We start from the raw sequence: 22,054 nt of genomic DNA, 5'->3' as shown, positions 1-22,054 counted from the left end.
CTTTCAAGTATATACTGACGTCCAACACGTGGTTACGTTTAAGGGAGACTTGCGCCCTCTGATCATTGCCGGCGGCAAACCTGCTCAGGGCGTTAAATAGCATTGTTTCGCATTCTCTCGAGACATAACAGTAAACACACGCGGACAATCGCACCAGAACACACCGATTGTCTCGCTTGTTACCTTCGGCATAACTCCTGTGATTAAGGACTTGGGTGCACCTTGTTTCTGAGGATGTAGAATGAGAAATATGTACACATTGTCATGTCTTTGGACAGGAGAGGTTGCATTTAACTGGAACTGGACAGAATATTTAGTAACATAGATGCAGGTGCCGATTTTGTTAGTCACCAAACAACCCTTTTCTGAAGCAAGAGTGTTCGCAAACTTTTTAATTGAGACGAAATATGTGTTTACCCTCGAGCAGAAAAGTCTTTCTTGCCAACGGAAGAAGTGTCGTTTGATGTAGCGGTGTGGTCTTCTCTTTCAGCTATTATAGCAGCTGGCATAGAAGCGAAGAATTTGTAAATACCAGCTGCGCTCACACAAAACGTTGCCAGCATTGGAAAGGATATAATTATGAGTTCAATATGGTGCAAGTCTAATGTCAAACGTTTATCTGCTTCCTAAATTTAGGGCGTTACAACACCAACTTTGCGATGATTTTTAAGTTTCTATTGCACTGTGCTTTTTTGCTTTTTTACGGACACTGTGCTAATGTTGCAACGTCACAAAACAGTATAATTTCATCCCCGCGCCTGGACCCAACTTATTTGTCGACGACTAGTCCAGATACTGCATGGTCAAGGGGTCTAGCCACACCTCCATGGAGGCCTGTTGTAAGCGGTATATTTATAGTTCTTTATTTTTAAAAAGTTGTTTAATATACCCCTCATATCGTCACCGTATGTAGTGTAGACCTGTGCAATAACAGCTTTAGATGATTTCATACGTTTAGCAAATAAGCTAGCATCAAGGTTTGCTTTTTGTTTGTTTATCATGAATATGACACCAATATTTTAAAATGTCGCTCCTATAAATGCAGTCTTGGTTTGTTTTTAATGAAGCTTATAGCCAGAAGAATAGATTACTGTTTTTCTTGCGTATCTTTGTTTCGCTGCTTATTAGGCTGACCATTAAAACATTTAAAATATGTTCTTGTTTAACTTTTATTAATTACTATTAAACCGAACTCACCCATCAGGTACGTTTTATCAACAACTTGGGTTTGCCTTGCACGTTACTTCATCCATTACAATAATTATTTACCACGAAATGGAAAACTTTAAAGTGGTCAAAAATGTTTTTGCAGCTGGTGTGGTTTCCGTCGATCTGATGTTTTTAATTGATGGCTCAGGATCAGTGGAAAACACGGGGTTATTAAATTTTAAGAAGCTAAAGACGTGGTTAAAGTCAGTGACCTCAGCATTCGATTTTTCTAACCGTAAGTGTACTTCGTCATAATATTATCTACTTGGTAATCTATTGCCCTCGCCACAAATTACATATCCTTCAGGAAAGTTTCGGGTCGGTGTTGTTCAATTTTCGTATAGCTACAAACATCGCCCTTTAAGCAACCAAAAGCTGCTAAGGACAGAAATCAAATTGGGCCGATGTATCACTACGTTCTGCTTCAATAGCCTGGTGAACACGATGCAGTACATGGTAGGCGAGTATGGATTTCGCAAATAGCTTGGAAGTTGTTGTTTAAAACCGTTTTTACCCCCAGGGGTACAGTACACACACAGGCGCCGCCATTAACAAAACAGTCAAAGAAGACTTTGCGGCTTCAAATGCGAACACAGTAAAAATCCTGGTACTGGTCACCAATGGACCGTCAGACGATGATGTAATTTTCGCAGCTGATTTTGCCCGAAAAAAGGTAAATTATAATGATTCATAGGCCCGAAATTTCCCACTTATGTTTTTGCATAACAAACATGACAGTGGTTCCCCGAACGAAACAGCTACGTAAATTTTCTACTTGATAATCGTGGAGGCCATTTTGTCAAGTGCTTTGCTTTTGTTTGTCAGAATGTCACGTTGTTCAGTGTCGGAATAGCAAACTACAACATTTCGCAATTACAATGGATAGCAAACGGAGAAATTGGGAATAATCATCGTGTTTACCAAGTACGCAACTTTGACCGTCTATCTACAACTGTGGAAAGTTTGCAACGAGAAATTAAAGCCACATATCACATTCCAGGTGAGGATATCAGCAACACTTTGTGTTTGATCTCATGCATGTCATATCGCATTTGAAGGCTATTATTCTTGTTTAAACCCAAAAAAATCTTTGTGGGGTTATGATAATACACTTCTACGCTCAAACTTACTGCTGACAAAAACCTCTTTTTTAGTTATTAACGGGTGAATATTTTGTAACGTCGTTATAGGTTTTTATTTTGTCAACAAATTTGACTTTTGTAACTTCTTGAAACACATCAATGCTTCTCTATGAGCCCCAGGTGTTTAATTATATAATGCTGTATGAGATGGTGTTAACCTGTGCATTACACCGACTTCGCCCGAAATACTAGACAAAAGCATTCCTAGCAAATTGACCAGCAGTTGACTGACTTATGCGGCCCGGCTCAGATCAGATCATATCTGCATTGTTTAAAATTTTTTATCGGGAACGATCTGTTACCAAATAAACCCACCTTGTCCACGATACCAATTTTTATCGGTGAGCGTGCTGCATACGCGTTTGCACGCTCTTTTATTTGCAGTATGGGCTCAACAAACTGACACGGGGAGTAGTTCCTCGATAGTTTTGTCCATTAACAGTCGTCAATCCCGAGAATGAAAGGCGTTTAATTAATTTTACTTTGTCATCAATAACTGCGATCGCCGAATTGTATGCAAAACATGGTGGACGGAAAAAATTTGTGAGGTTAATACCACGTGACCTGATGATAAGGATGACATTTACCCGGTCATCAGTGTCATGGCGTTAAAAAGCACAAAAAGTTCAATCGCACATTTCCTTCCAAATTCGATTATCATGTGACCATATTTAGCAAGTTTATTTAATTTATTTACAACATTAAAAATGTTGAAAATTCATTTTGCAAATTTGAATCGTTTATCTTTGAGGAAATTAAAAAAAATACCGCCAGGGTTATGAGTTTTGTGTAAGAGCACAATCATGCCATAAACAAACAAGTGTTTCGTAAGTTCGGTTTTGCGTCGGAATTTTATGGCAAATACGTCGGATGTGGCTTATTGGCCACACCTTAAAAATCCAGCAGTCACCAGGAGGTCAAACTTTACCTCCACGTTCAACTATTGTCTTTCTTTTGTGGCGCGGGTACGGAGAACGTAATTCAAATCGCTGAAGCGAAAACAAGCCGCGTGGCGAAGCAAACAGCACAGCAGGTCATGAGGTAACCGGTATAATTCGGTATTCTGGAACGTTTTCAGAGCGTCACGAGGTTGTGCTTGACAATAAGGACGCGTGCCTCGTATTTAAACGTAAACAGATTTAAACTTTGTCCGGTGTTGTAATTACGAGACAGCTTGTAACCAAAATCGCTTTAACAACACGATTTCGCTGCCGGTTCAGGCCATTATGGGCATAACACACCGGATATTAGCAAGTTCAAGGCCTAATATGCACATCGAAATTGTACTGATATCCATGTTTTCCATGTAAAGCATCAAAATTGTATTGGCGAAACGTTACCTGTCCTGTTGCTTTTACGCATTACAGACCTGTAACTTATTGCCCGACAACAGACGCTTTTTATTCTGCAGTTTTCCAAAGGTTGCAAGTACCTTGGAATAATGTCAAATTTTCGTACCTTTCGCTGGTGACAATTTGAAAATTCTTGATCCATGGTACAACCGTAGACCCTATTCAATTTCGAAATCGAACACTTCTCTTAAACAATGTCTCTTTTCGCTTTAGCTTGTTCGCCTTTGCTGACGCCAATCCATGGTCAGCTGACGTGTACCGACGCAAACGAGGTTGGTTCGACTTGTCAAACCTCCTGCAGCAACAAGTTCACGACACAGGGAAGTCAAAAGAGAACTTGTCTGATCAGGGACCCTGCGATTGGACCGCGATGGAACGGTTCGTCAACCACATGTGGAGGTAAAGTTGAAGGGCAAAACCGCGTATCGTAGCTGAAGCTTGAACTGCGATGATCTTCACAATCCAGTATCATCCATTTAAATGCATATTGCGGTTGTGTGTTGTAATTGCGTTGATACACTCACCACCGATGTCACTTTAAACAACAATTTACGGTGCTCATTGGCTTGTTGTACGCCAATAGGAAATACTAAACAACATAAAAATATGGTTACGAAAGGTTTGGGCTGAACGGATCTTGTGTGGTCGATTTCACCTTGTTGTAAAATAAGACAAAATAATTTGATTAAAAACATAACTGCTAGAGAGCTTTGGACAGGTAAACAGAATGCATGTTAGTGCAAACGACCGGCAGTTATGTTTTTGGTTAAACTGCTTCGGTTATACAACTGTGCATAGTGTTCATAAATAAAAAATAAATCTGCACAGTATGCATTGTTTATATACTCATCATATGTGTTATAGTGTGTTCGGCGAAGTTCGACCTTCTATTCATATTGGACTCGTCATCAAGCATCGGACAAGCAAGCTTTAACGTGATGAAGGACTTCGTAATGAGATTAGTGGACACTTTTGAGATAGGCAGGAACCAAGTTCAGGTGGGTCTGTGGTTGAAAGCGCGTGTTTTGCGTAACGGCTCAGCAGAGACATCGACGCACGTTTTGTGAAAAAAAATACAAATCCGTGTTGCCTGATCGGCGGTATTGCTTCCGCGTCAATTGCCCCTGCCAAGTACGGTGTATTACAAAGTGTGTCTTTGTGGTGTGCGTTGGTTTTCTTAAATCGCGAATAGCTGACGATGCACTCTGCACTGATCCTATAATTTGCATGCAGAAACGATTTTTCACGGACCGCCGTGCGTGTACAACCTTGTTTTGTGGCAGGTATCTGCGATACGCTACCACAGAGAGGTGGTGAACTTATGGAACTACGACCGTTATCAGGACAAGAACTCCCTAATGCAGGTGGGTAACGTCGGCTGACGCTGTTAGCTCAGAAAATAAAGGTTATGTAGCCAACATCTAAACCTGTTCTTTATTTCACAATTTACTGTTATGAAGGTGATGATTATGCCACGCTTTAAATCATGCAGTACTTCGCGTCATTCAATGATTTAAAAGTTTCGTTTGTAAATTGTTTTCCACCAAAAATTACCGTTGTAATTTGACTGTTATTTAAGTTTTAAATTAGTTTCGAAATTACAGCATGCTTTTCAAGTCTTCTAAAAAATCTTGGGTTATGCGAGTTCTTATCTATACTTTAGATCTCGGATTTGGCTCCGACACCAAAAAAATGTTAAGAACGTCCGGTTTAAATACAGAGATTTTTTTTGAGCGCCTGTATATTGCAAACCATGTTCTCTAGCGTTACCTTAAATCTAAACCACGAAACGGTATGGTTTCCTATTGTGGCTCCATTGAAACCTCGTTCAGTGCATTAAATGTCACGCTAGTGTGTTTCTTCACCCACATCCAGTAAACATCTGTGGAAATATTTGTTAATATGCCATTCACCAACTACCACCCATGGTCTTGAACTGTTGTTTGTTGTAATGATAAATGTTTTCGAACTTTTTTGCCACCCGCCACGTTTGTAGACAAGAAACACAGCACGATGATAAAGAAAATTACGTGTCCAGTTGACGTACAACTGTGGCAGGAAGCCCTTTGTCCGATGCTCATTATCGTATCATAATGTTCTTAATGCCGTATTGCCTGCTTGCGAACGACAAAAGCAGTGCGAGTCATTTCTTAAACTTGACACCAAACCGTGCCTCGTATCACAGGCGATAACGGGTATCGATTACTCGGGAATGGGCACCAATACGGACACCGCGCTCTATTATGCGCTCGACCACAAGTTCGGACCGGATTCAGGAAGACGGGAAGACAAACCACACATGACTGTTGTTTTGACCGACGGAAAAGTGGTCAGATCTATCCGCAGTGAGTAACTTTATTTGTGACTCGATATCGGTGAAGTAATCACGCATGTGGGTTGGATGGCGGTCGTGGTTGAATTTTTTGTTTGCTGATTAAGTGCAGTGATGTTTGGAGAATTGAATGAAACATACGTAATGTCAGGATCGCCTACGCTGTTGATTCATAGAATGAATCGGTGATAAAAACAATATTGCGTGAAAATATCATGCATGATTGCGTGACTACACAAAACCTTACTTTTATAAAACAAAAATTAAAACATTTTTATGCCTAGCCAAATTTATGCAAAAACTTTGATTACTCACTTTGTGCTTGAACCTGTGGGCGACCGCCAAAGGGTAAACCACAGTAAACACTATCAAGGAAAACTGCTGCGTGTGACCTTACTTATCGTACCTGGCTGACCTGTATGTATAGTAGAGCAGAATGCAGAATCATATCTTAGATCGCATCTTAGGTAATGTTTCAGGTTTGTCAGGCGGTTGCTCCCGAACGCTGCTAATGGTTTTGTGAGTCGTGTTGACAGTTGAGACATCGAAATTGCGACTACCAAATGCAATTACATTTAACCTGACATTATAATTCTACAAGAAGAGATTAAATATTACAAACACATCGTCTGTTACATTTGAAAGTTCAAGGTTTTGGATTAATTGATCTTCTGTTTTGCAAACAACTTTACACAAACGGTTGATGTTGTTTGTAGCTATCACAATTTGAGCGAGACCACGTTTAGATGTTTCCGACGTTTTGTCTAAACCTCGCCGAATGTCCCAACCGCAGTAACATCCCATAAACTCCATCCATAGATCGAACGTGCAAAATGTAAACTATATTTCGGTGGCATGCTGCTTCTAAATCAGTGGTTCTTAACCTGATAAGCAATTACCCCCAATTGGGTAATTTGATATTTTATTACTTGGGGTAATAAGCTCATCATTTTTTTAGTTCTGTGACGTCATAGTTGGTTTAGCTTTTTGAAAAGGGGGTAAATAAAATTGTGCTTACTCTTTTCTGAAAGAACAATCATAAATCGTTAATGGCGTTTTTTTTTTAATTTTGGTGGAAGTAAACGTTTTTTTAGCAGTAAGTTTAGCGCGCATGATTCTATACTTTTGCGACACAACTACAGTTGAGACACAATTGTTGGATTTGGTGCTCCCAAAATGTTTGACAATTCGTACTGTGAATTCATGTGTATCCAATATTTGTTGCATTACAGCTCCCGCCGAACGACTACACAAAATCTCACAGGTTTTGGCCATCGGCGTCAACAACGCAATTCAGACCGAAATCGACGAAATCGCATCAGACCCCGACGAACTGTACTCACACAAAGTAATCGACAACTTCGTAGATCTGCTCAAGATAATCAGGTGAAATTTGTCAACTGTCTCCAGCGATTTGAAACTCATCTAGCACACAATTGTATGGTTGAGACTTTATTGCAACGATTGGTATTCGCTATAACTATTGCGTTTGTCTGAAAATGTAGCGTTTATCGTGTTTTGAATAGTGGCAGCTGCTGCAAAATGTGTTTTGAGTAGAAATTTATTGAACTATTCTTGGAATAGATGATGATGATGATCTGATATGGCCAGGCTAATTTCACAGTTCGCACTAAACATACTCAGTGTTTAATTGAACCTTTTATCTGAATGTAACATCGTTGGTTTGACTCACCAGCGCACAAGGCGGGTATTCTTGTGCGCTAACGAGATCAGCTAGTTAAGTGGTTTCCAAAGTTTTTTTGTATTCCTCCCTTCCAAACAAAACCACAAAAGGCACCAGTCGCTGCAATTACAGCAGCATTTCCTTGTGTTTTGTAGACATTTCTGGTGGTGCATTTTTGTCATGTGTTAAATGACATAAAAAATCAATTTTTTGTCCATAAATATTCCTTCCCAGTTTTTCCCACAAATTTCCTCCCGGAAAATACAAATCCCTCCCTAAGTTACTCAAGTGGCATTCGTTTATCCGTTTTTGTCCACGTTCCATCTATTTGCCTTTAAAAATTTCGTGCTCCCAGCCTGCTGTTAAATATAGCTTCTTAAGAAGCCTAAAACTTCAACAAAGGCGAATTAAACAAGCTACCAAACGGCATGAAATCAATTAACGAGATAAAAGAAAATAGGCAAAAACAGCTTCAAGTATCGAGTAGGGGCTAAATTGACCTTTTGTAAATACAAAATGCCCATCCTGCCGGACGTACGCCCTACCTTGCAAAACACTTATCAAGGCAAAGGCGTCATTATTGTATGTTACAGTGTTTTTGCTTTTTCCTGCACAGAGACATTTCGTTGAAGTTGTGCAAAGCTCAAAGTGCAGTAACCAGTACCACATGTCCATACTCGGCTTTGGCGGACCCTACAGGATGTCTTACCTACAATTGTCCAAACGCCAACAGAGCAGGGTCAATTTGCAAGGCAACCTGTTGTCAAGGTTACCATATGCCCGATAGCGATTTGACGAAATGTTATTACAACGGAAAGTGGTCGGTTTCTCCATGGAGATGTGTGGGTAGGTGAAGTTGTTTTTGTCATTTTTGCAGTTAGGACGAGAAAAAATAAATTAGAATCGGTGAAATGATAAACAAACTATCGAGGTTTCGATTAAAAAGATTTTCCGAAATCCCTCCAGCACTTTCGGCTACCAGGCAAATCATACACGATTCGCAAACTAAAATAGCATGATCTGAGTTACTGTTATGCTTCCTAACCTTCTATTTTGAAGGTGTCTAATTTTGTTTCGTCGGCGAGAAAAGCGATCGCAAATTAAAATTTACGTGGTTTAACGCCGCGTAAAGTTTTTTCGGTTTATTATTGTTCACTGAGTACAGTTGTGTAATGTTTGTATTGGCTAATTAAATTCCAACTGAAACGAGACAAGCATTAACTTGCGAAACAACTTCTTAATGATATTTTTTAACAAACAACAGCATATATTTTTGGCACATTATTAAAAAACGGTTTTTAATGGCAAAGTGTTGTGTTCAATAATTAATTCTAAGTTTGGTTGGGCCAAATTTATTTTCGTCTATTACGTTTTGTTTTTAGAAAATCGATGTGACTTGATTCCATCTGCAACGAAGGGGATTCGTGTTCGATGTAGCAAGGAAAACAGAATCGGTTCAACATGTAACATTTCCTGTGACCCTGGTTATTACATATCTGGAAAGCAAAGTAACACCACTTGTAAAGTAAGTTCTTCGTTCTACAGAAAACTTAGATTTTTTGTCAAACGGTATTTGACAAAATTTTAGTTTATTGATATAGTATAACAAACCAAGCTGTTTTATATTTATGTATTGTTTTTTCGGTTTACCTATTTGTTTCTAACTCACTAAGACAACTTAGTGTTAATGCGTAGTATGATATGTGCAGTGTTTTTTTTAAGGTGTTTTGGGGGACCGAAACAAATTTCTCCAGCGGTTTCCCAAAATTTGGACTTGCAACTACAGTTGCTATTTTTTGGTATTTAAATGAAACACTTGCGGTCTCTTAAAACTACTTAGCGGTCACCCAAACCAAACCTTAAAAAAAACCTGGATATGTGTGCTGAAAAGAGTAATAATTAGTTTCATGAAAATACTATCACAAGTTGGGAAATGTTTATTTCCACGTTAAAATCAGTTGACAATCATATAAACAACAAAAATATTTCGCGAAAAAAGCATCTTCAGTCCCTATATAAGTCAATAAAAGGGGATTAAAATTAGAAAAGGCTAATTTAATATGGTGGTTTAAAAACAGAATTATGTTTTTTAGTAATATTACATTTCTACATGTCCTAATTATAATTACGTTCGTCGACAGGTAACATCCCAAGGAGATGTTTATAAATGCTCACATACCTGCTTGAAAGACGCCGATTTGAATGCCGGATGGAACAGCTTACCTGTTACGTGTCAAAGTAAATACACTTACCTATAACGGGATCCCAATCCTCTTTTGGCATACTTTGAATGGCAACCTTTTATCCACGCATCTTGGCTGACGTTGCAAGAACCGCAAATCGCGTTAGATTTAATGGTCTCCACATCTAACATTAGAAACCACGTAGATAATAGAAACTGGTGTCTCGTAACAACTGCATTTGTGGCTGAACTGCGTAAGGCAAGTTTCATTGATGGTAAGATTGTTCTGCCCTGGGGACCGATAATTCGCACTTTTAAAGATCAACAACATTCTTAACTCGCGTATCTAATTAAATCACACCAATTGCATTCTTAATCCCTTTCCTGAAAAATGCAAACAGGTTTTTAACACAATTGTGACATTTCAACTTCTTTCCGCGACCAGGGACGCAGCATTGCAACGGGACGAAGTGTTACCACGATGGAGAATGTCAAAATGGCGTCGACAACTTTACATGCATCTGTGCAGCGGGATTTACTGGCCGACACTGCGAGATCAACATCGACGACTGCTCGCCAAATCAATGCGAAAATAACGGACAATGCGTAGACCTGGATAACGCATTCAAGTGCATATGCCCAGATGGTAGGTTTTACACAAACTTGAAAATCAATGTGGAAAAAGTTAACGTTAAGATGCAACGTGTGGTAATGGGGTTACAATTATAACCTGAGGATAACCTGGTTAACCTGCGCTGGGCCTACGTAATAAGTTGTAGAATCAAATTGTTCAGGTTAGCTGATTTATAAAGGTTGGTCCAATCAATCATAATGCATGATTACATTGAATTCTACGGGAACTTGAAAAAAGCTTAAAAACCTAAAGACTGCAAAACCTTTTAAATTCACACAAAAAAAAGGAAAACAGAATCGGTTCAACATGTAACATTTCCTGTGACCCTGGTTATTACATATCTGGAAAGCAAAGTAACACCACTTGTAAAGTAAGTTCTTCGTTCTACAGAAAACTTAGATTTTTTGTCAAAAAAAAAAAAAATCTGAACAGAATTAAAAATAATCGTTTCCATCAGAAAACGACCATGACAAGCAGAAACAGAGCTTCAAAGTAACAATATGTATTACTTGGGAGAGGTTTTGCCACAAAACCTTAAACTATGTTCTAAATTAATTTAACTAAAATAAATTCTGGATCCATGTCTAGTTTATTGTGAAAACATTTGGATGATTAATGGAAAGCAAGCGATGCGTCACATTCCAAAATCGCAGATTCAGTGTGCAAACAAAGATAAGGGTGGTCACAATTCTCGAAACACGTTTTCTGTGGTAGTTTTTGTCAAGAACGGAGGCTGTCCAACTGCTAATTCAAGAAGGCATTATGTAAACAGCATTCCAGAACACCTCTTTGAGACATACGTTTTTTGATCTTGCCTCTAATTATCTTCACTTAATTCAGGTTTCAATGGCAGCAGATGTCAAAAGGACATTGATGAGTGCTCGTCTGGACCTTGTCGCAACAACGGTTCGTGCGTAGACCAAATAAACGGTAAGCGTTCTGGGAAATACACTCCCATACCTTACAAAGCATCTTGATTGAAATTCTACTTTTCCAAGTGTCCTGTCCCTTTCAATTACATATTTCATACATTGAGTGCATGGGTTGATCGCTGATTAAACCTGTTTCGCCCTTTTGTGTCGTCGCAAGGTTACACGTGCAACTGCTCGATGGGATTTTCCGGGACTAATTGCGAAGCCACAGTCGACTGGTGTGCAAAGCGTAACTGCTCAGGCCGCGGACTATGCCGGAATTCGGCCACTGGGTACTCGTGTGACTGCCACAGTGGATACGTAGGCGACGACTGCCAAGTGGATTACGACGAATGCGAAGATCGACCGTGTCTAAACTCAGGTGAGAACTGATTCATATGGCATTGATGTAAGTTTCTTGCTGGAATAGAGCATTCTATATTTGGAAGGGCGTGTATTTTAGGTGTACTTGTTTATTAGTTAATATGCCATCTAGAAGTGCGTGTATATTTGGATGCATTTTATCCCAAAATAGTATCGTTGTGTGCGTGACACTTCAGATGCTTTTTGCGGTTAACTTTATTACTGTTCTTTTTGCGGTTAACTTTATTAAAAAAACGTACATAAGGTCTCGTTTTATGCAACACATTTTGTCGATTTTTTTGTAAATTAGCCAAAACGTACTGCCGCGCGCTGTAAAAACACATACAAAGCTTGAGCTTTTAATACAATTGTTGGTGAAAACGATTTCATTTATTCAGTGGTGTAGTGGAAAAATTCAGGTGGCTAAGCAATGCTTTTAAAAAACTACTTTTGATATCAGTCACCCACAATTAGGCTTTTACCTCTTATTCTCTCCCTTAAATCTGGGCCCCATTAACACGCTCTGGCTGAACTAGACCCCTGATTTTAATTGATTTTATAAAATATCGAAAATCTTACTTTATCTTTCAGGAATTTGTTACGAGTTATCGACGCCTGGCGGCTTTTTCTGTCAATGTAAGAAAGGATTCGCTGGCACTATATGTGAACATGACGTCCCAGAGTGTTCGTCGATGCCATGTTTGAATAATGGACTTTGCATAGAACCTGAACCTGGGTCTTTCAGGTAGGTAAACTATAGAAAAAACTTGAGGACCGTTGTTTATTTTTGGAAATAAATATGTATGTGTATGTCACCCGATGCGGCAGAGTTTTTGTGTTAACGGCGAAACATGCATAAGTACTAACTGCACTATACTTCTTTAAAAAAAATCGCAAAAAGTTGCTTCCAAACGGCGTTTAAAACTGCTGAGTTTTTTTGTGTTAACAGTGTAAGTTAACAGCCTAAATTCGAAAAGCTTTTCGCATTAAGTGGCTTTGAAAATTACGCACAGTGGTTTTTAAACGCCGTTTGGAAGCAACTTTTTGAGATTTTTTTAAAGAAGTATAGTGCAGTTAGTCCTTGTGCATGTTTCGCCGTTATGGCATGGAGAAATCCGCCGTTAAGGCAATGTTTGAAGCACGTATATAATTAGTTAATTACACAACAAAAATATTGCAAATGTCTTAAGTGGACAAGCCATCAGGCATTGCGCATTTCTGCAAATCTTGGGGTTGTTGTTGCGTTTTAGGAAGAGAATATTAATAAAAATTTGAGAATTACTGGTCAAACTTGATTAAATAGAATCTTGGCTGTCTGAGACCAATAAACAAAGATTCCAGGACTGTTTTGTGCACTTTGTATAAAACTGCGATGTGTATCGAGGCGGTTACCTAACGTTGGGCGGTGATTTCACCATGTGTGGTCGTGTGCACAATGATAAACATTCGAAATCGTGTCTTCTAAACACGTCTACGAGCATCTATAAAAGTTGTTGTTCAGAGGTTTGAAACCAACGTCATTTTGCAATGAGATTTTTTAGAAAACATTTATGGCAAACCACGAAGTATATAAGTGCTCTTTAAAATGTTTGCGGCCCGACTACTGGTTTCGAAATGTTATAGCGCTACTCTGTGCGGTTAAACACTCAGGCGATTAAAATCAGCGTCAACGCCCATGTAAAACAAGCAGTGAATTTCATTATTTATCGCATTTCTTATGGGAAAACACACACGAATAAACTTTCTTTAAACAATGAACACCCTTATTCTCTATTTTCAGCTGCCAGTGTCCGTATGGTTTTGAGGGTGATCGCTGTCAGAATTTAGCAGTTAATTGTTCCACCAACCCTTGCAGTGAATTCACAAAAATATGTGTTGATGATGATCGAGGCTCATTTGAATGCCGTTGCATTGATGGTTTTGAAGGGAAGCGTTGTGAAAACGATACAAATGAATGCGAGGCGGATCCGTGTGAAAACGGTGGACAGTGCGAAAATTTTCTCGGAGGGTATGACTGTATATGCTCTTCCAACTTCACTGGAAGCTGGGTAAGACAATTTATTTAAAAGTGATCAAGAAACCTGCATAATCACAATAGAATTGGTATCTGTTACTTGATACACATTTTGGAAAAGGTGCAGAAGCGTTATTTTCTATCAGTTGCTTCACAACTGTATGAGCATCCGACCCATTAGCTTTAAAATTAAACAAAGCACTACCACAGACTATTTTTATTCGAAGCGCTGTGTCAGTTTTTCTGTCATAACAGATCAAAATGCTATGATGAGCTCAAAACGACCAAGTTTATATTACTTTTCAACGCTTTTTAGACCCTGAGTGCGTTTTTCTATGGCCATAATTGCAAAAACAGCACAGTTATGTAGTGAAAATTTGAATTCGTTGCATAAGTGTGCAAAGGCGTCTTAGGAACCTATGTAACATTTATTTGCGAAATCAAAGACGAAGTTAAAGCGTCTCATTGTATTTACCTATTTTATCAACCTAATATCTGTCTATGTATCTTCAGTGTGAAACAGAAATCGACCACTGTACGTCGCAACCCTGTCAGAACGGTGGAGTGTGTGAGGTTGGAGTCGCTAACTACTCCTGCAAATGCGCAGCCGGATTTCGAGGTCATGATTGCAGTGAGAACTGTACGGATTGTTCTTGTGAACCTTGTGCCAGCAATGGCCTTTGCTTGACTACTGGACTTGGATATCTGTGCAGGTGCTTATAGTGTTGAGAATACGTACTGTTCAATAACCCTTAACAGCCTTTATGGTGGATTAGCGTAGTGTACCTGCTGTGAGTTGGAAGCTTATATTATTTGGGTGAATTTACTTAGCTGTTAAAGAAAAAGAAAAAAGGTTTAAAGATTCAATATTTAGTAACCAAAGAAACCCTTTTTTCGTTACTATCTGATATACCACCCAAAACCTTGGTAATTCTCTCTTAATTTTTTAATACAAAGTATTCCTGTTTAGGTGCTCCAACAAGTTCAGAGGTAGAAATTGCCTGGAAGAGGTAGACACTTGTTCACTGAACTTCTGTGGCGGGGCTGGGAAGTGCGTTGTTGTGTCCGAGGACGTTCTTGGCTGCAACTGTGATCCTGGGTATACTTACGACGGTCACAGCTGCCAACCGATCTCGGACTATTTATGTAACCCGTCTCCATGCCACAACGGCGGGTCGTGCACCAGTAACGGTAACAGGTACGATTTCGTAGTTGTTGTTTTTTTATCTTATTGGGCGTGGACTTGACATGTTTTGTAGGATTTTTTTTCAAATAAACCAAAAATACACAAATAGGCGTGAGGAAATGAAATAGAACGATTTTTACACAAAACTATTAAAACACAAGTGTACGATTTTCAATGTAATTTATGTCAATTTTTTGGTTTTAGAAAGTATTGCCAATTTTTAGCGAAAATGCTGACAAGTTTACATTTCAAAACTTCCAGCACGTGTTCCATTTTGTCTATTTTAGCTACCTCTGTAACTGCACAATCAACTACTTTGGAAAAAACTGTCAACACGAGGGCAACTGCAGTAGTATGAATCCTTGCCAGAACGGGGGCGGGTGTTCGCTGTCCGAAGATGGGATTTACTCGTGCACTTGTCAGGCTGGATTCTCAGGAAATTTTTGCGAGATAAACGAATCGAGCTGTTTTTCTAACCCCTGCCCAGGTAACAGCACATGTGAGGATACAGAGGATGGCGGATACAGGTAAAAATATCAAACAACAAACTAATATTCTAAAGTATTTAAATATTGATTCAAATTTATTAAAACATAAAGTCATTCACCATTATGAATTCAAGATGGAAATTTAGACCAATTAAGTATAAGTTTATTGTAGTCTTAAGAGCAACGAGCTGGGAGATTCTAGTTTAAAGTATACTCTATTTCAGGGGTCGGCAACCCCCGGCAAGCGTGCCAAGGACGCGAGGTGGTTTTTCATGGCACGCCAACCGATTTGCCAGTTTATATTGGAGTAACATTTTAACCTGTTACACTACTTGTTCATAGTTTTTATCAGGTCATTGTTGTAAAATTCAGCCTTACATGTACAAAACACTCTGCTTTCTTTTTGTTATTGTTATCTGCTGGCACGAACCACTATTATTTAGAAAAACGTTGGCACGCGAAGCCATTACCACAAGGAAATAACAAGTAAATTGGCACGCGTCGCATAAAAGGTTGTCTATTTGAAGATTGTAGTTTAAATTTGGTCATAAAAGTTGCTAGCGATGGTAAGAACATGGAAAAAAATCGGAAAGTGTAGGTGTATCACCACGATTTACGTTCTGGCAATAAGACAATTAGGTTAACCTAATTCAGCAGCGATCATATAATCTTCGTCTATCTGTTAAAGCTTTGGAAGCTAGGACGCGACCATATCAGGGCTATTCGAACCATTTTGCCAAAGCAAAGGTTGAAAAGACCATCGTATTTGCTGTAAAAGTTTTTATTTTTGGATTATGCGACAGAAAGTCCAATTTGCACCAGCTTTATAAATCGACCCTTTATACCTAATCCCGATTGATTGATTCTATCTGCAAAGGTTTAGTTGATGGAAGCGCACGTACGCTGTTTTCTAAATCATGAAGTTTATAATAATTGCAACACATGTTGTGTGAAATTCGCAATTAATGGACGTTTTTCGTTCAGGTGCATTTGCAACAGCGGTTACACGGGCGAGAATTGCTCTCAGAGTGTAAACGAATGTGAATCAGACCCGTGCGGCAACGGGGCAACATGTGTCGATAAAGTGAATATGTTCGAATGTTTGTGTCATCGCGGATGGACTGGAACTTTGTGTCAGGAGGATTTGAACGAATGTGAAGTACATGTGCAACCCTGTAGCACTGGACATATATGCAGTAGTAAGTATTTCGGTGGAAACTCTTTAAACAACTGGGGGTGTTTAAACTGAACTGTATCAGATAGCAGACGAAAAATCGTTACCATGTAATAGAATCAATTAATGAATATAGGCAAAAAATGTGCTCGGATTGCTAAAAACAAAACACTATATTTCGCCTGAATGGTATCTTTAGTTCTATTCTTTCAACAACTTGATATTGTCGGTAACGTTTTAAGTTAAAGTTATGATGTTTAAAGTTTAAACCGATATAGATCAGCAGTTATCACTAAACAACCAGGCACAGTGTGTAGTTAAGCGTTTGCTCCACTTTACCACCTTAGATGACAAATATATCGCACATGTGACTGCAGTTTCTTCAAAAGGCAGTTATATAAGTTTTTAACTTGCATTTCAGCGTTTGTTTTTGGCATGCGCTTAAGATTCCCGTCTGGGGTTTGGTTTGAGCTCTTCAAGTTGTTTGGCAATAAAGCACCAAAACGTCGACATCACATGCCTCCAAACGCAGTTTGTGGTTTGGACTCTTGAGGCATTTTACGCATATTCGAAAGCACATACCAAAACGGTAACGCTAATAGTGAACTGTTACTTCTAATTGCGATTTTTCTATTTTAGACACCTTTGGTTCTTATACGTGTCAATGTCCTAGAGGTTTTATGGGCGATGAATGCGATGTCAACATTGACGATTGTGAGCCTCCGCCTTGCTTCAACGGAGGTAAGTCTATGTTGTGTTGCACAGAGCTTTCTTTGTACCTGGACGTACGATTGCTGTTTTCGCACCTGCGGCTTATGGTGTTGCCCTGCACGTGTTTGTTGGTGTTAAAAGGTTACACAACAGTTTACCAGGTTTCTGTTCGTCAATACTAGCTTTGGGCAACGAGTGAATTAGTTGGGGAGTAGCATTGAGCGGCATTTAGTTTGTGTTGTGCAGCTTTTTTTCTCATTTAAATTTCATTTTTTGTCAATAGGAACGTGTTTGGACCGGGTGAATGGATATCAGTGTTTGTGTGAAAGCAGATACCAAGGAGCAAACTGTGAGGTAATACTGATGAACATAAAATCGATTAGCCAATCGCGTTGCGTGAAACAAAAATTTTAACAAATCTTTTACTTTTTTCTTTAGATAGACACAGATGACTGTGCATCCTCTCCCTGTCGTAACAACGGGTCATGTATCGACGGAGATCAAACTTATCAGTACGATACTTTTACACTTGATTAGCAGCAAAAATGTTTGTGACCAATTAACTTAAACCATTGCCTGTTTGCAGATGCTCATGTGAACCAGGGTACAGCGGGGTAAACTGTGAACACATATACGACCACTGCAAGGTAGGCAAACAGCCGAAGTGCTCCAATGGTGGTACATGCACAAATCAGAGCGACGGATACACTTGCAGCTGCCCGGAGGGCTTCGGTGGCACCGCCTGTGACCGAGGTTGGTTCCTTGTCGAATGAAAATTGCGATACCATCGTCATTGGCTTGCGTCTTTAAGTTTGTTTTGCTTTCAGTCAAGTGCACGTTGCGTGGTACAATGGCGAGAAATGACACCGGTATTGTCACGTGCGAAGGCGACGGCACAGCGGGCACGGTTTGTGTGCTAAGATGCCACGAAGGCTTGGTTCCTCAAGACACGATTTACAATAACACACGAACGTGCTCACACAACGGAACGTGGATGGGAACAGAAGACGAGCGATGGGACTGCGTGGCGCCCTCATGCGCCAAACTTCCCGGAAGTCAATCGTCTCAGAACACACGCTCGTTGTCTCTAATAGGCGTTGTCCTTAAGTCATCTCTAGTCGACCCCCGAGCTGTATGTAACGATGGCAACGCTATTGGATCGACTTGTACATTTTCCTGTCGAGATGGTTATCAGCTGATTGGAAACTCAACCAGGTGGGCCCCGCTTGTCTATTGCCAAAATGTATTTCTCACTATTTTGCTACAAGTAAACTCAGCCTTTTAACCCAGTCTAGTGTAAACCATTCTGATGTATCAATAAGCAAGTAATCTATCTTTTATCAAGGTTTAACTACATAGCAAAATGTTTTGTGCCTGATTATAGTGGATTAAGGTCTGTAAAGCGAGAATTCATGTTTGCGTGTTTGAAAATATGTTTGCTCGTTAGTAAACAACTTGACAAAGTTTAATTGCGTTGCACTACAATGTTCATTACATTTCATAAAGTATCCCTTTTGTTCAACCGGCAAATATAAACAAATCATCCCACTTTTCGACGATTGGTTTAAATTTTGAACAAAACGGAAAGGTTATAAAATACGTCTGGCAACAACACTGTATTATTGTCGGTAAACCATCCGACAACTATAGACTACAAGCAAATTAAATTTTTGTTTAAAAAATAATTTACAGCAAATAATTACTAGTAAATAAACAACACTTCAGTGAAATTCAAAGTAAATTCGCGTGCTGTAATAGTCGTGGCAAACATGTTTTGTATAGTTTTGTTATCCGTAATTTATTGCAAAAAAATGAAATTTTTAGTACATGTACCTTGGACAAGGGATGGGATCCAATGCCACCAAGCAAGTGTATTCGAAGTCGATGCCCCGATATTGAAGTTGAGGTTGATCCAAAATTTTCCAGGTTTAGTGTTTCCACGTTATACTGCTCAGATGGGAATCGGCTCGGATCAATTTGCCTCTTGACTTGTGATTACGGATTTATAAACCGCGACTCTCGTCCCACTGCCAAAGTACGGTGATTTATAATAAGCTAGGCCAGCTCATCGAAATTTGGCAGACGTCATGTCAACAATGATAATTCCCTGAAAAGCCGCTGTTTACGTTATAAGGCTACTTGATTCAAGTTGAAATCTGCTGACCTAGACTAATGTCTTACACTGGCCAATTTCTGGTTAAACTTATTACCTATATAATCCACAGAAAATAATTGATATACAGACCGTATATCTGCACCAAAAATCTAAATTTATTAGCAGCAGCATATTGTAGAACTAGTTTGTCCCTAGGTTTCAAAATGTTCTTTAAATAAAGTTATTGCAACATTTGTTTAGAATTAATAGATTTCTAAAAGAATTCATTCAGCCTATAGCTGTAACCAAGATCCCACATGAAGATACCCTGTTTTAGGAATTTAAATTTTTTCACATAACGCTACTAAAAGATACCATTGGTTTATTGCTTTAACATGCTATGCGATTTATATGCCATATTTAATTTTGCATCGTTTGTTGATTAGCAATGCGAGAATGGGGAATGGTTGCCCCCCAAACCATTTAGTTGCGTTCCGAAGGGTTGCCGAGGACCGCCACCGTCAACTCACCACGGAAAATATCACTGCACGAACGGTGACCTGCTCTACTCAACTTGCAGGTCAAAGTGTGACATTAAATTCGTGGAGTGGCAATCTGGAAGTTATACGTGCAGTTTGCAACCTGTATTTCTACCCATTTGGGATGGTGTGTATGCAAGTTCAAAGTTTTATCTGCCAGTTTAAAACATGATATTATATACTCAAAAACTGTGTGTAGTATATTGTAAATCACGAGTCACCAGAGACTCAGTACGAGAGATATAGACAACAGTCGCATATAATAACAGACTGAAAACTTTGACAAGTACTAACAATACCTATTACTTATGTGAAATATATATGTCTAAATAAAACGGTGGACGACTTCAGACTTTTTCAGTCTATCATATAACTCATTACTTTACAAAGCCGTAATTTTAAAACGAACTGAAATGTTTTGAAGGTCATAAGGGTATCTGTTATGAAATGCCTTGCCAACATTCTCTGGACTTGCGAAGCGAGACAATTGAGGAAATCAGCGAAAACTCGAGCGTTCGCATCGAGTTAGCGCCACCGCGTGACGAAACACTATCTTGCGCTCGACAAGCAAAAATCGTTCTTGACTTGTCTTCATTTTCTGTCGTAAGTCATGCCACCCCTAAAAACAGTTCTTTACATTTCATAAACCAAAAAAATCGGTTTTATTTAAAGGTAACAATTAATTTGTGGTACGGAGAGAAACCCACTGGTTATCATTTGGACATCGGTTATCAAACTCCTGAAACCAATGGGAGTTGGGATGGCTTGTCGGGTTCCAATAACACTCTTTCGTTTAGCGGGTAAGTTAATTCAAAGCACTTAGGTGAATTGGTCCAAAAATATGTAGTACTGCATACGCACAAATCATCAGAAATTTGCATATAGCTGAATGTGATGTTGTTCTCTTATCTGTCAATGCACCCGACCTTTCCCAGAACTGGTCTTGTGGTTTAGGCGATATCATCTCCGTTACTGATACGGCTGTCCACATTTTTAGGCAGACATTCTCGACACTCTTTCTCTCGTTCAGCCCCCCCGGAGACTTTGAAATTAAAATTTACCTCCAATGTTTCAACACAATAATCCCGCACACATAAATAATTATCCTCATAAAAATTTACCCCCAGTGCTAGTTCAAGACATTCCCAGTTGAACAACATCAGGTATTTGGTATGAAAACCATAAAGGACCCTAATGATGATTCTAAAGCGGCACTAAAAATTTCGTTTATTTCTCCACAGAAACTGGAACGGAAGCGATGAGATGAATTTCTTTCAAGGCCACGATAACGTTAGAATAACAATCGCTGCCAATTACGTACATTTAAAAAACGCAGCATTGGAGAAATCTGTTGACACTTCCAGTTTTGAACCACGTCCTATGGTCATCAGTATCAATCAGGCGTTAACACCTGATGGCCAAACCGGGGCCGGTCTCTGCGCGCTCTGCATCAACACAACTTGATTCTGTGTGAAAAAAATCGTTTTTGATTGAAATGAGTGTATAGGGCTTCGGTATACAGGCCAAAGTTGCTTTGTGCGTAGGCATAAAGAGGATATATTTATTTTTGTTCAATATCAATAGATCACAAGAACGTTGATCGGCTTTGGGTGTGCGCGGAATGCAGCTCAACAGGATTTGGGTGTGGACATTGGAAAATTCCGATCATTAAGATTTAGTTAATCTAGCTTGGGCCTGGGCTAAAATATTCACGTTTTGTACAGTGGGACTTTAATCTCTAATAAGTTCTTTTTTCAAGTTTTTGCCAGCTATATAGCATAATACTGTAGTATTATACTTTGGGTACATCGCTATTGTTTATTGTGCATTGTTTTTAGTTTTGTTGCCTAAGTGCGCCAATACTTATTTAAATTGTCACCAAAACACGAAAGTGTGCCTCTTTTTGTTGGGTCATTAAAGTGCACTTATGGCTTTTAATTTGCCTGAACAACTTTTCATTCCTCGGCGTCTGTTTTTTTCTGCGTTATACGTTATGATTGTGTAACTATTTTTCCGTGCAATACTTTGCGATGTGGTG

At 39.2% G+C, this 22,054-nt stretch overlaps 1 protein-coding gene across 2 annotated transcripts; it reads left to right on the top strand.

The window, feature by feature from the left end:
- Positions 1–294: 294 nt before the first annotated feature.
- On the top strand, positions 295–22,054 carry LOC145237496 (uncharacterized). Of its 2 annotated transcripts, none has more exons than XM_080100380.1 (32): positions 295–846; positions 1,313–1,444; positions 1,517–1,665; positions 1,730–1,882; positions 2,035–2,209; positions 3,917–4,102; positions 4,568–4,701; positions 4,987–5,067; positions 5,889–6,048; positions 7,268–7,421; positions 8,336–8,565; positions 9,102–9,244; positions 9,861–9,957; positions 10,347–10,547; positions 11,376–11,465; positions 11,625–11,828; positions 12,401–12,554; positions 13,590–13,857; positions 14,337–14,536; positions 14,794–15,021; positions 15,297–15,536; positions 16,482–16,696; positions 17,311–17,412; positions 17,666–17,736; positions 17,821–17,894; positions 17,969–18,135; positions 18,210–18,597; positions 19,207–19,417; positions 19,924–20,143; positions 20,441–20,619; positions 20,689–20,816; positions 21,258–22,054. In XM_080100380.1, exons 1-32 carry the CDS (start codon positions 660–662, stop codon positions 21,478–21,480), a joined length of 5,544 nt encoding a protein of 1,847 aa, XP_079956506.1. In that variant the 5' UTR covers positions 295–659; the 3' UTR covers positions 21,481–22,054. The 2 variants fall into 2 exon arrangements, with proteins under 2 accessions (XP_079956506.1, XP_079956507.1); XM_080100381.1 differs by having other exon boundaries at positions 773–839.

This window comes from Phallusia mammillata, chromosome 7, assembly GCF_965637545.1.
Source record: "Phallusia mammillata chromosome 7, kaPhaMamm4.hap1.1, whole genome shotgun sequence".
Taxonomy (NCBI): domain Eukaryota; kingdom Metazoa; phylum Chordata; class Ascidiacea; order Phlebobranchia; family Ascidiidae; genus Phallusia; species Phallusia mammillata.
This window is presented reverse-complemented; position numbering and strand designations above follow the sequence as displayed.